This window comes from Bubalus bubalis, chromosome 9, assembly GCF_019923935.1.
Source record: "Bubalus bubalis isolate 160015118507 breed Murrah chromosome 9, NDDB_SH_1, whole genome shotgun sequence".
In the NCBI taxonomy this organism is placed as follows: domain Eukaryota; kingdom Metazoa; phylum Chordata; class Mammalia; order Artiodactyla; family Bovidae; genus Bubalus; species Bubalus bubalis.
Genome location: NC_059165.1, coordinates 27222414 through 27234655, shown reverse-complemented (window position 1 = coordinate 27234655; position 12242 = coordinate 27222414). Strand labels below are relative to the sequence as shown.

Genomic DNA, 12242 nt, shown 5'->3' with positions numbered 1-12242 from the left:
CTGTAATTGGCCCAGGGTTGTAGCCACACACATCATGGTAAAGTGGTATTTGAACCCAGATGGGCCTCGCTCCAGAGTAGGTGGTTTTTTCCACTGGTCTTTGGTGGTTTTCTGTTAATATAGTATAAAAATGAATAATATTTAATTACATGTAAAGCAGAGATCTTAGAATATTTACTCTGTAGAATTTATTTTCCTTTTAGTCTAGTTGATAATGTTGAAAAGTTAAGGTTAATGGTGTTTTCCAAGAACGGTGGGAATAATAATGTTAGTGGAATCCATAAGTAGCTATCACCACCTAGTTGCTACCTAGAAAAAGAAAAAAAGAAACCAAAAAATAGTACTTCTAGGACTGTGTTGATTAAAAATATGTTTTATTTTAATGAGTATGTTTTTACAGCATGGCTATACTTAGAGTTATTCTTCTGAGCGTTGCAACCTTATCTTTTGTGTTACCAATGCTTCAGTTTTGTTGTGCTTCAGATAGTGTGAAATAGTCATAAAGTGTAACTTTTATAAATGATGAAGTATTTTGTGAATACATCTGATCAAAGGTGGCTGATGGATTTTTTTTTTTTTTTGGTCACTCTTTATTGCATCTGTAAATGATAACCTAGTAATCTGGCCAATATTTATTCTTTTGTAATTTAGTTGAAATATACTTCAGGTTAGAGGAAATACGATAGAGAAATCACTGGTAATAACTATATCTATAGAGAGAGTTGGATTTGACAAATGAGAAATGTGTACCAGTTGCCCAATTCGTAATGTTTACCTAGAATCAGAGCTTGCGTCTTTGCAAAACAAAGTGTCACTTTAGGTGAATTCAGTAAAAAAAAGCTCCTATTGGATTGCCTGGTCTATTTGCTGCAGTTTCAACTTTCCGAGATGACTACACACTGCTTAGGGAAGAATAAAATGAGTGAAAACAAAACTGTTCTCCTAATCGAAACTGCCTTCAGTTCACAGCCCCCTCCCTCGCCAAGCCCTTGTCCTGCACTCTCTCATGATATCCCGTGTCTGTGGTGGGAGTAACGCTGTACTTCACATTTCTGTGGCACGTCACTTTACCAACCACTTTCACTTTAGTGTCATTTTGGTTTTGCACTGAGAGCAGCATGTAGAAGTGTTGTTGACCGTAGCCTTGTCATCTAAGCAGCGTATTTTCAAAAGCAGAAGGCAAAAGTAGGGAGATCTTTAGAATTATAGGGAGAGTCTTAGCACAGTTGGGGTCACTTTTGAAGAAACAGTTGCAAACATCTGAATTAACCTAATTATCATGAACCCACACGTGCACATGTGCCCCATCAATTCTTTCTAGTAGTCCAGAATTTCCTTAACACTCAGAAAGTGTGAGTTTGACTTTCCTGGGTGGGAAAGGCTCAGTTATTTTCTATAGCCATACCTGTTTCTCATGTTTCATAAGTGGATATCTTCTTTTCTTCATGTGCAATTATTTCAGACTTTCAGGTCTTAAAATTTTTGAAACTATATAGCCTATTTATTTCAGTTCTTTTGTAAAAAATGGTTAGCTCTCATTTGGATTCTTAAACATTGAAGCAAGCACTTCTGGAAAAGTATTCAAATAATATATATAAGCTATTAATATAAATATAATTACCCCTGGGATATTACAGAAAAACAGATGTGCCTCAGTTAGTCTAAAAGTACTTGGATTTAGAAAATATGTATTAAACTGTTTTCTTCTCATACATTTGTACCTCTGGCCTTTATATTGATCACCTAGGAGTGTCAATTTTGTGTTTTTAATAAGAAAATTGTAATAAAAGTTTGGGGTTTCACTTAAGGTGAGATTTTTGTATTTGGGTTTGTTTTTACACAGTAGAGTTTAATCCATGTGTTGCTTTTCTTCAAGTATAGTTTAAAGGAGTACAATTGGAACGTGTTTTTGGAAAAAGCATATTAATGTAGCAGAAGAGACTTCAGTGCACACTTTCGAAGAAAAAGTTTCTGAGCATTAAGTGGTAAAAGGCAATAATAATTTAAATGATGGTAACAAGCCAATGCTAAAAAGAATGCATGTTCTGTGTATCCAGCCATTTCACATGAACTAACCTCGTTTAAAAGAATACATGTTCCATTCACTGTGCACATACGTGTAATCATTTTGACTAAAATCAATTGCCATTATCATGCCAACTAAATCTGCAGTAGAATATATTAATTAGTTGCCAGATACCATACAAAATACTGTTTAAAAATAATGATGATTGATTGGATTCCAGAAATGAATAGATGCAATTTGTAATAATTAGTTATAATGCCAAGAAACACTCCAGAGAGTAAAGTTAATCTTAATTTTTATGTGTAGTGCTATGGTAAAGCCTTATGTTCTGGTAGCAAAAAACGGCATTTTTATGCTAAAATATGTTGAAACTGAGAGATGAGCCTAATTGCTCTTCTTACTTTCCTGAACCTGGTAGGACCTGATCGTTGCAAAACGAACCCGTGCCTCAATGGGGGCACCTGTTATCCTACTGAAACTTCCTACGTGTGCACCTGCGTGCCAGGATACAGTGGTGATCGGTGTGAACTTGGTAAGATGTTCTTCCCTGAAAGACCATAGTGCTTTTCCAGAAGACATATTGGGGGAGAGTTTATGTTGCTTGGATCCATCAGAGGATTTCAGAGAAGCCCATTGTAGATGAATGGTGTGTTAGATGAAATTAAAATCATAGAGTAATTTAAGTACTCTATGGGAAACAGGGATAGATGTTTATTGAATTTTCTTGATATCACCAGGACTCAAGGAAGATTACTGAGGTCAGTTGTATTTATGTGTGGTTTTCACACTCAGGCTTTACAAATGTAAAGTTTGATATATAGTATTTGCTTACATACTGACAAAAATTTTAACCTGTCTCCAAATCTGTGTATCAATAAATTATCAATTTAAGTACAAATTTCTTTTAAAAAGCTCTATTTAAAAAATGGATTTCCCAGGTGGCGCTAGTGGTAAAGAACCTGCTTGCCAATGCAGGAGACCTAAGAGACGCAGATTTGATCCCTGGGTAGGGAAGATCCCCTGGAGAAGGAAATGGTGACCCACTCCAGCATCCTTGCCTGGGTAATCCCAAAGACAGAGGAGCCTGGTGGGCTACAGTCCATGAGGTCACAGTCAGACATGACATAGTGACTAAACAACAATTTAAAAAATAGGGAGTTTTTATGTTTTGAGATGACTTGCTGCTCTGGCGTGTCATGGGAAAGTACCTTCTCTGGCTGTGCCCAGAGACCAGCCTAGTCCATTTCTCCCTTGAGGAGCTGTGACATTGTTGTCTTCCTCCTCTCTTTGGATTCCAAAGAACGTCATTGTCTCTTTACTAAATCAGTCCCTTTTACTTCCATTCTTATTTGGGGTTCCTTCTCCTGAAGAAAAATTTAAAAAGGACTCCAGTTTTGATTTGGCTAAATATAGACCTTGACCCTCAGAGAAGGTGATGGCACCCCACTCCAGTACTCTTGTCTGGAAAATCCCATGGACAGAGGAGCCTGGTAGGCTGCAGTCCATGGGGTCGTGAAGAGTCGGACACGACTGAGCGACTTCAATTTCACTTTTCACTTTCATGCATTGGAGAAGGAAATGGCAACCCACTCCAGTGTTCTTGCCTGGAGAATCCCAGGGATGGGGGAGCCTGGTGGGCTGCCGTCTATGGGGTCGCACAGAGTCGGACATGACTGAAGCGACTTAGCAGTAGCAGCAGACCTTGACCCTAAGAAATAAAATGATGGGAGCTACTCATCGGGTGCTCCTTTTAGCAGTACCATAGTGGTTTTCTCATAATGACAGAATAAAGATTATACTTTAGATTACACAGAAATGTTGAGATAAAACCCCCAGCATTCATGTTAAAAGAGTGCTTATCTTTAAAAAAAAAAAAAAAGCAAAAGTCAACGGAGCTAGTAAGTTCTATTTGTGTGCTAACCAGTGAAGACAGAGATCACAATAGATAACATTTAAGAAATCATTATGTCTTAAATATCAAATTTACATATTTTATGTGGTTTAGCTGCTAAATCCTGTCTGTCTCTTTGCAATCCCCTGGACTGTAGCTTTCCAGGCCCTTCTGTCCAAGAAATTCTCCAGGCAGGAATACTGGAGTGGGGTACCATTTCCTTCTCCAGGGCATCTTCCTGACCCAGGGATCAAGATAGGTCTCCTGCATTGGCAAACAGGTTCTTTAGCACTGAGCCACGTGGGAAGCCCTCAAATTTATGTGTGCAATATAAAAGTATATGTGTGACCCCCATTTTTTTTCACATTACAATCAATTGAAAATAATTTAATGAGTTAATATATGTGAAACTGATCAATGACTGGCACTTAGCAAACATATAAAACCATTATTATGATATTAATATATTATCATTTCTACTAAGGTGATTTCTTTAGGTAAGAATACAGCATATACCTCTTAGAAATTTAATTTATTTTTTATATTTATTTTTGGACTTCCCTTGTGGCTCAGTGGTAAAGAATCTGCCTGCTATATGGGAGATGCAGGAGATGTGGGTTAGATCCGTGGGTTGAGAAGATCCTCTGGAGGAGGGGATGGCAACCCACTCCATATTCTTGCCTGGAGAACCCCCACTGACAGAGGAGCCTGGCAGGCTACAGTCCAGGGGGTCGCAAAGAGGTGGACATGACCAAAGTGACCGAACACACATATATTCATTTTTAATACTTATATAAACATTAACTAAATTTTTAGTGTAACTGCAAAATGCAATGAAATAAAGGCATTAGTTACATCACAAGAGATCATAGATGTCTGTTAGAAAGTTTGCATTCAATATAGACACTGAAATTAGGGAGGATTTTCATAAGTGGGAGAGAAAGACTCGACACAGCAAACGAAAGCAGAGACCGCAAACGCAGGAAGCATCTGGGGGACCGCAAGTATTCTGGATGCCTACTTAGTGGGTTGTGAGAGAGAAACACTGGGAAAGAACAGTGGAAAGCTAGCTGGATCTAGGTCTAAAGTCTAAGACTTTAGTGTACATGAGAATCACCTGGAGGGCTTGGTAAAACACAATTTGTTGTTCCCATCCTCCAAATATCAGTCAGTAAGTCTTGGATGGGCCTGGGAACATGCATTTCTGATATTCTCAGGTGATACCGATACTGCTGGTCCAGGGACCGCATTCTGACGACTGGCACCCTGGATAATTGGGGTCCTCGGAATACTTAGATGCCAATGAGGGAGAATGGATATGTGTATATATGGCTGAGTCCCTTTGCTGTGCGCCTGAAACTATCACAGCATTGTTAATTGGCTATACTCCAATATAAAATTAAAAGTTTTGTAAAAATTGAAAAATAAATTTAAACATTTAAAAAGATTAAAAAAAAGCCAGTGAATAAAATTATCCTGATGGTGTCTAAAGAAGATGACAATCAGCTGAATGAAGGATATATTGGAAAGGGAAGGGTCTGGAGGCTATGAAGCCAGTGAAGTATTTTCAGTGATTCACAACTGAGGTGGTCAGAGCATGAGTCAGAATTGGGGGTGGGAAGGCTAGGGGGATTCTTTATTGGTTTTAATGCTCATGGGACTCATCTAACAGCAATGGAGATAATGACCTTACTCTGAATATACTTGAAATTTTCTTAGGGTTGCCAGATTTAACAAATAAAAATATTAGATCAGTGACACTTAAATTTCAGATTTAAAAAAGAAGAGTTTTTAGTACAAGTTTGCCCTAAATAAAGGATGTGACATACTAAAATTTCTTTTTTTCAATCGAATTCAAATTTAACTGGCTATCCTGTATTTTACCTGGCAATCTTATGAAATAGGATCTTTTGACCTTTTACTGAAAGTACTTTTGTGGCTTTTATTATAGATTTTGATGAATGTCATTCTAATCCTTGTCGCAATGGAGCCACATGTATTGACGGTTTTAATACCTTCAGGTGTCTCTGCCTCCCGAGCTATGTTGGTGCACTTTGTGAGCAAGGTAAGAGCTTTTGCAACATTTGCATGAAGAACAGTATTGATACTTCATCTCAACTGTTAATTCTAGACAGCCCTTTGTCATAATTATTTGGATTTTATTGTTGTTGTTGTTAGCAATTTTGACCGTACTGTATATTCTTTTCTGCAGAGGAAATTCGCAGATTGCCAAAATACATTAGGTTTCCTGATGCGTTTTTAGCTCACAACATTTGAACAATAATGTTCATTTGATCATTGTTGTTTTATTGATAGAATGGAATTGCAGACAGGCATGCTGAGCCTTTAAGGACATCCATCCACCAAAAGGAACACTGTGGTACATATTCTTCCTGGGGACAGACTAGTCATGGACCTTAATCACATACGTAGCTTGTACCAAGGATATGGAATTCAGTGTTAATTGCCTTTATTTTCTCCTCTCAGCATTTGAGACTCAATGGTCTTATTGTTCATAGTTGATCATCTCTGGAGAATGAGTTAATGTAGTTGTGTGAATACATTCACCTTGACTTGGCAAATACTACAGAAAAGATATTATGAACCAGGTTGCTTTCCTACTGAAGAAAAATCTATTTTTTTCTGAATGAAAGGCCTAAATTCATGATGGCTTGAATTGAGTGATCCCTGTAATTTGCATTTTATGGCCAACCTGAGAGTGTATTTTGGGTGGTTAACGGTAACATTTCTGAGCCCATCAATCAGAAACAGATTGCATACTCAGCACACTCAGTTTTGGAACATCGATTTCCTCTCCTTAAAGTCATACAGTGGTTTGGCTTTGATAAAAGTGCTTAATGCCAAACTTCCATTCCACCAGACAAAATGAAAATGAGTGTCTAATAACTCAGACACATTGGTCTGGCCCCACATTCCCCTTTGCAGCATGAATCTGGATGTCAACACAATTAAAGCAAAGCTAAAAGGAGTGTGCATTGAATTGCCAAAGGAAAGGGATGGATGATGTTTGGGTTTTTTAGGGTTTTCTTTTCTTTTTCCTTACTGCATAGGATGGGTCTGTTTTAAAATTGTAAAATATAAATATGATAATTGACCAAATAAGATCCTCTTCTTTAAAGAAAACAGTGGGAAAGATGCTATTTTTTGAAGAAAACAAAAGGGTGAGGTGCTTGAGCCTTTTTTATGTGTTAAAATGATTCTGGCTTCACTTAGTTCCCAGTACAAGGAGTGATTCAAAAAATTATTTGTGCCACAAGTGTTCTGAACACCTGCAGTCTTACAGGCACTGTTCTGGGTGCTGGTGATAGAGCTCTGAAGAAAACAAAGGCTCTGATCTTCTTGACTCAGCATAATTCTTGGCAGGGAATACAAAGAGATACTATTTGTTGGTTACTTTTTAATTTACCACATGCTTCAAGGTACACCATTTCCTTTGGCTGACAGCAATATTTCTGTGGGTTAAGTGGACCAGAAATTGAGGCCCAGGAAGGAAAAGTGATGTGTTCAAGGTCACACAGCTAGTAAATTAGAGAGTGGGAAGAATGAACCTCAGTGGCCTTGGGAAGCCCAGATTTCTTCAACATCTTCACTCTTCTGAAGTAACTCTTAAGGAGAAGCATTTTATTTATATGTGAAGCTGATAGACTCAGCAGTAACATCCTTGGAAGGGAGTTTGGGGGCAATTACCTTTTACTTCCTTTTAAGAGAATATTAAAAAGAAAAAGTTTTCATTTTTCATCTCGTTTCTGGTATCGCCTTTCAGGTACCTTCTATTTTATCTTACAGCAAGGTTCGCTGAGGAATAGCTACCCCAGTCTGTTTACCAGATGCAGCTGTGCTCCTGTGATTTACTGCCAGGACACTGAAAGATTTTTTTCTCCTCTTTTCAGGTTGCCTAAGAACAAATGTTTTCTTCATTAACAGCGGCATTGTTGTCTAAACAGTTTTCTATCCAAATTTTGGTGATGACTGTGTTGTTTCTTCAGCTGACCTTTTCTGTTCTCTGCTTTAGTAACTTCCCAACTCCCGGCAACTCTGAAAGAGGGGACGCATTTGGTGGAATGATAACAGATCTTAAAATCTAGAAGAAGGTCTTAGAACCATGGAGGGACAGTTCTATACACACAATTTGCCCCCAAGTCAAGATACATCTTGCCAAACAGAAGTGCCAGAGTGTTGACAGTTTCTTATGGCTTGTGGGCTATATGTTAGGAGTGTTGAAAACGTTACCTATATAGCATAAGGAGAGTAGCGTTTTAGTGAGGTTGTTTAAGAACGACAATTTCAGCCTCTGTGGTCATGAACAAGTGTTGTTGTAATCTCCCCATCTTCCCCCAACATACACAGGCCAAACTAAATGTGGGACTTTGTAGTATAACCTATAGACTATAGGAGTCTTAAAGCATAAGAAATATTCCCAAACGTAGACTGATGCCTAAGAAAGCGTCATCTGAAAGCATTGCCTTTTAATAAATAAGATGTGTATCACATTATTTTTAGCTAAGATTGAAAAGACAAACTGCTTCTGATAACTCCTTTCAGAATTGCATGCTAGAAGGTGCTGCCTGACACATAGTCCTTCATTACGTGTTTGTTGAATTCACGAATAATAAGAATTAAGTGAATTGGTGTGGTTATTTGGCTTCTTTAAAAAAAAATTCACTTTGTTAAGTATTTGCACATCTATTTACAATCATTGGAAGAGTACAGATAAATAATCTGTCCCTGTTTGGTTTTAGCAGAAACACTGCCTCTATTTTCTGTACACATGTGCTAACTGAGAAAGGAACTGGGGCAGTGTCATGGTCATGTATCTAAATTTTTAGGATCATTTGGTTTTCTGTACTTAAGAGGAAAATACTTTCTCTTAGTGACAAAAGACAAAGAAAACCAGACCAAAACTGTTTAGGCTAATAGAGGATAAGAAAGAGGGTAGAGAATAATTTTTTTCTGATGTATTATTCAGTAAGTTAGGGATCCTCTAGAATCTTAAACTGTGTTTCTTCAAATAAATGATAATTTCCAAGGTTATGGTTGAATGGTATCACCAACTCGATGGACATGAGTTTGATCAAGCTCTGGGAGTTGGTGATGGACAGGGAAGCCTGGCGTGCTGCAGTCCCTGGGGTCACAGAGTCAGACATGACTGAGCGACTGAACTGAACTGATGCTGTTACCGTATCACAGCACTGACTGGCAGAAAGGATATTTCAACAAATTTCCCGATTCTACCTCTCCCCCGCCCCCGCAACCCTTTCATATATAAAGATCTGTTTCCTCTACACCCCTCCCACTTCTCCTCTGAAATCTTCCATGTGAACTTTCCAAAAGAAAACCCGCTATTTCCAAGTAGCCAAAATAGGCTTCCTTCTTGGGTTCTGAGTGCTACTGTTATAAAACTGCCTATCTGTGTCTTGAGTCCTTTCCTATGAGATTGGTGGTGTCCAAACAACTCTGTAATACAACTCAAAACTTCCAGTGCACTTTGTTGAAATCAATTAGTCAGCTGGCTCTAACTAAACAACAGGCCTGATAGACTAAACTGAAATAAGGACTGTTCTCAGAGATAAGCTGCATCTGTTGTATGATTCTGGCTTAATCACTGAAGCCAGGAAAAAAGTTAAGTCTCTCATCATGCATGATTTCCCACAATGAGTTATAGGAGGAGGAATAAATGGAGTGAGAATCAGGAAACAATCTGACTTTCAGCTTGGCCCCCAAGTCAGACATATAAAATGAGCATTTATTTCATCTAATAGAGTTTTGTTATCTTCATCAATCAGTAAAATTTAGGGGAGGGGCGTCTGATCATTAGGTAATGTGGAGTTTTCACAGTGTCCCCAGTTTCATAAACTTGGCCATTTTGTTCGTTTTTACATGTAACTGGTTCAATATCTTTGTGAGATGCTTTATGAAAGTTAAAATGATTTCTATTGATCATCATTTAATGCATATTTTAATCTCACCTGTGAGTGGGCTTGGAGAAGGCAATGGCACCCCACTCCAGTACTCTTGCCTGGAAAATCCCATGGACGGAGGAGCCTGGTGGGCTGCAGTCCATGGGGTCGCTAACAGTCAGACACGACTGAGCGACTTCACTTTCACTTTTCACTTTCCTGCATTGGAGAAGGAAATGGCACCCTACTCCAGTGTTCTTGCCTGGAGAATCCAGGGACAGTGGAGCCTGGTGGGCTGCCGTCTCTGGGGTCGCACAGAGTCGGACACGACTGAAGCGACTTAGCAGCAGCAGTGAGTGGGCTAGTCTGAGAAGGTTGCCAATGAGAGGTCAGCGCTATGTGCAAGACTCCTTTCTTTTGATATACTTAAAAAGAGGCAATCTAGAAAATATAGCTGAAGTTTACTGCCAGTGTAAAAGTTAAACATATTTGACAAATGTTTTCATCTCACCAGGATACTGGTTATAGTATGCTTGTTTCAAAAGAGAAAAAGTATATGTATATATTAATACACATACACATATCTACATATGTGCATATGGCTTGATGGAATGAGGGGTACTAAGTTAAAGTCACTCTTGATAAACTTCAAATCCTGATGCTTTTGCACTGGGAGTTACCTATGTTCCCTCTCCTTTTGGCTCACAGTTGTTAGTTATATCCCAGAAGCTGCCAACTGATGAAGAATTTTTTCCTCTTAGTAAATCTACGTGACAAACCTGTGACCATGCAGCTCTCTCTCTGGGAAGTGGGGAAGGACTATTTCCAGAGCCTTTGAAGTCATTATGCAAATAGAGCATTCATAATCCTTTTAGCAAGAATTCTTATCTTATCATTTGACTGATTTCTCTTTAGAAAAGTTTGGTAAGAAATTATTACCCCAGTTGCTTCACAAGTGAGTCAGTAGACTCTGCAGCCTACAGAGGTTTTGAATGGCCCCTTTTCCAGTTTTTCTCCTGCTGATACTGGCTTTCATCAAGGAAAGTGCAGTTCGATAGTGCCTTTCCAGTCCTAAGATGTATTGTCACTCACTTGGCAGGAATCACTTGAGCTCTCTTTATCATGATTTCTTTGTCACTGTAACCAAAATTGGTGAATCCCTTGCTTCAGGGACATTGCATTGATGTGGCTTGGGATTTCTATGAACTTTTGGATGAGTGAACCCAGTTTGAATGATATAGGTGAGTTTAATGAGCCCATCCTTGTTTCTTCCCAGACACGGAGACATGTGACTACGGCTGGCACAAATTTCAAGGGCAGTGCTACAAGTACTTTGCCCATCGACGGACGTGGGATGCAGCTGAACGGGAATGCCGTCTGCAGGGCGCCCATCTCACCAGTATTCTGTCTCACGAGGAACAAATGTTTGTGAATCGTATGTACCAAATATACATGGGTTTTCATTCAATCTTACCACCTTCTTAGTTTTTCCTGTATCTAACTGAAACAAGTAGCATTCTCAGTTGTGACCCAACTTATTAAATCCCTCATCTGTAAAATGCTTAAAATCATCTCTCCTATGTGAGTCCCCTATTTTGAGAAACATTCAACTGTAACATGGGCAGACATTTCTTGATTTGCCACCAGAAATAGTTGAAATAGCATGCTATAGGTGGAATCATATGAAATTGCTATTCAATCATTTTTTAACTTACAGAAATGACCACCTCTTAAGTTTCCAATCTAATTCTTCCCATACTTTTTGGTCTTTGAATATGTACATATGTTGTCTAAAGTTAAAGAGAAAATTGCTTTCAATTATTTTTACCCCACTAATTAAAATTAAATTATAATAGCACCCTAATGTTATTCTCTGTGCATAATTGGCTTATGGATGCTGAAAGCTAATGAAACTTATTACCAGAGCTATTTAATAACTTCCTAGACTATGGCAAAGAGGAGGGCAGCTAGCGTTTATGTAGAAAATACGTAGAAATTTTTTGCTCATGAAGCATTGTTTGATGATCTATTTAATATGTTCTTATGATGCCTGCTATCTTTTAGAAGTTTGATTGTTAATTTGCAATCTGGGTAGAGGTTCATTTAACTGTTTTCATGGTGTCTTTGCCTGTGACTCATTCCATGGTGAAAGTCATTATTTTTGAGGAAGTTTTGCAGAACTGTCCAGTCTAGGTGCTCACCATTAAAAATGCTTTGAGAAGAAACATGTGGCTTCCAAAATGAGTCTAGTATGGGTGAGATCTGTCACATTTTATTGGTTCACTGAACTTTTGCCAACTGCACAGCTTAATAAAAAAAAGTGGAAAGTTTCTATCGTGAGTAAAGATGGAAAAAATTACTTAATTGTAGTAAACTGCTAGGGAAATAATTGTCCATGTCTGATATT

General features: G+C 38.3%; 1 protein-coding gene across 2 annotated transcripts in view; it reads left to right on the top strand.

Annotated features, from left to right (window-relative positions):
- Positions 1 to 12242, top strand: part of VCAN (versican) — a 120821-nt gene that overhangs the window by 75988 nt on the left and 32591 nt on the right. For both annotated transcript variants that reach the window (XM_006053108.3, XM_044947329.1), the window contains 3 exons: positions 2445 to 2558; positions 5869 to 5982; positions 11112 to 11270. In XM_006053108.3, coding sequence (XP_006053170.3) covers positions 2445 to 2558; positions 5869 to 5982; positions 11112 to 11270 — 387 coding nt within the window. The remainder of the gene's footprint in view (positions 1 to 2444; positions 2559 to 5868; positions 5983 to 11111; positions 11271 to 12242) is intronic.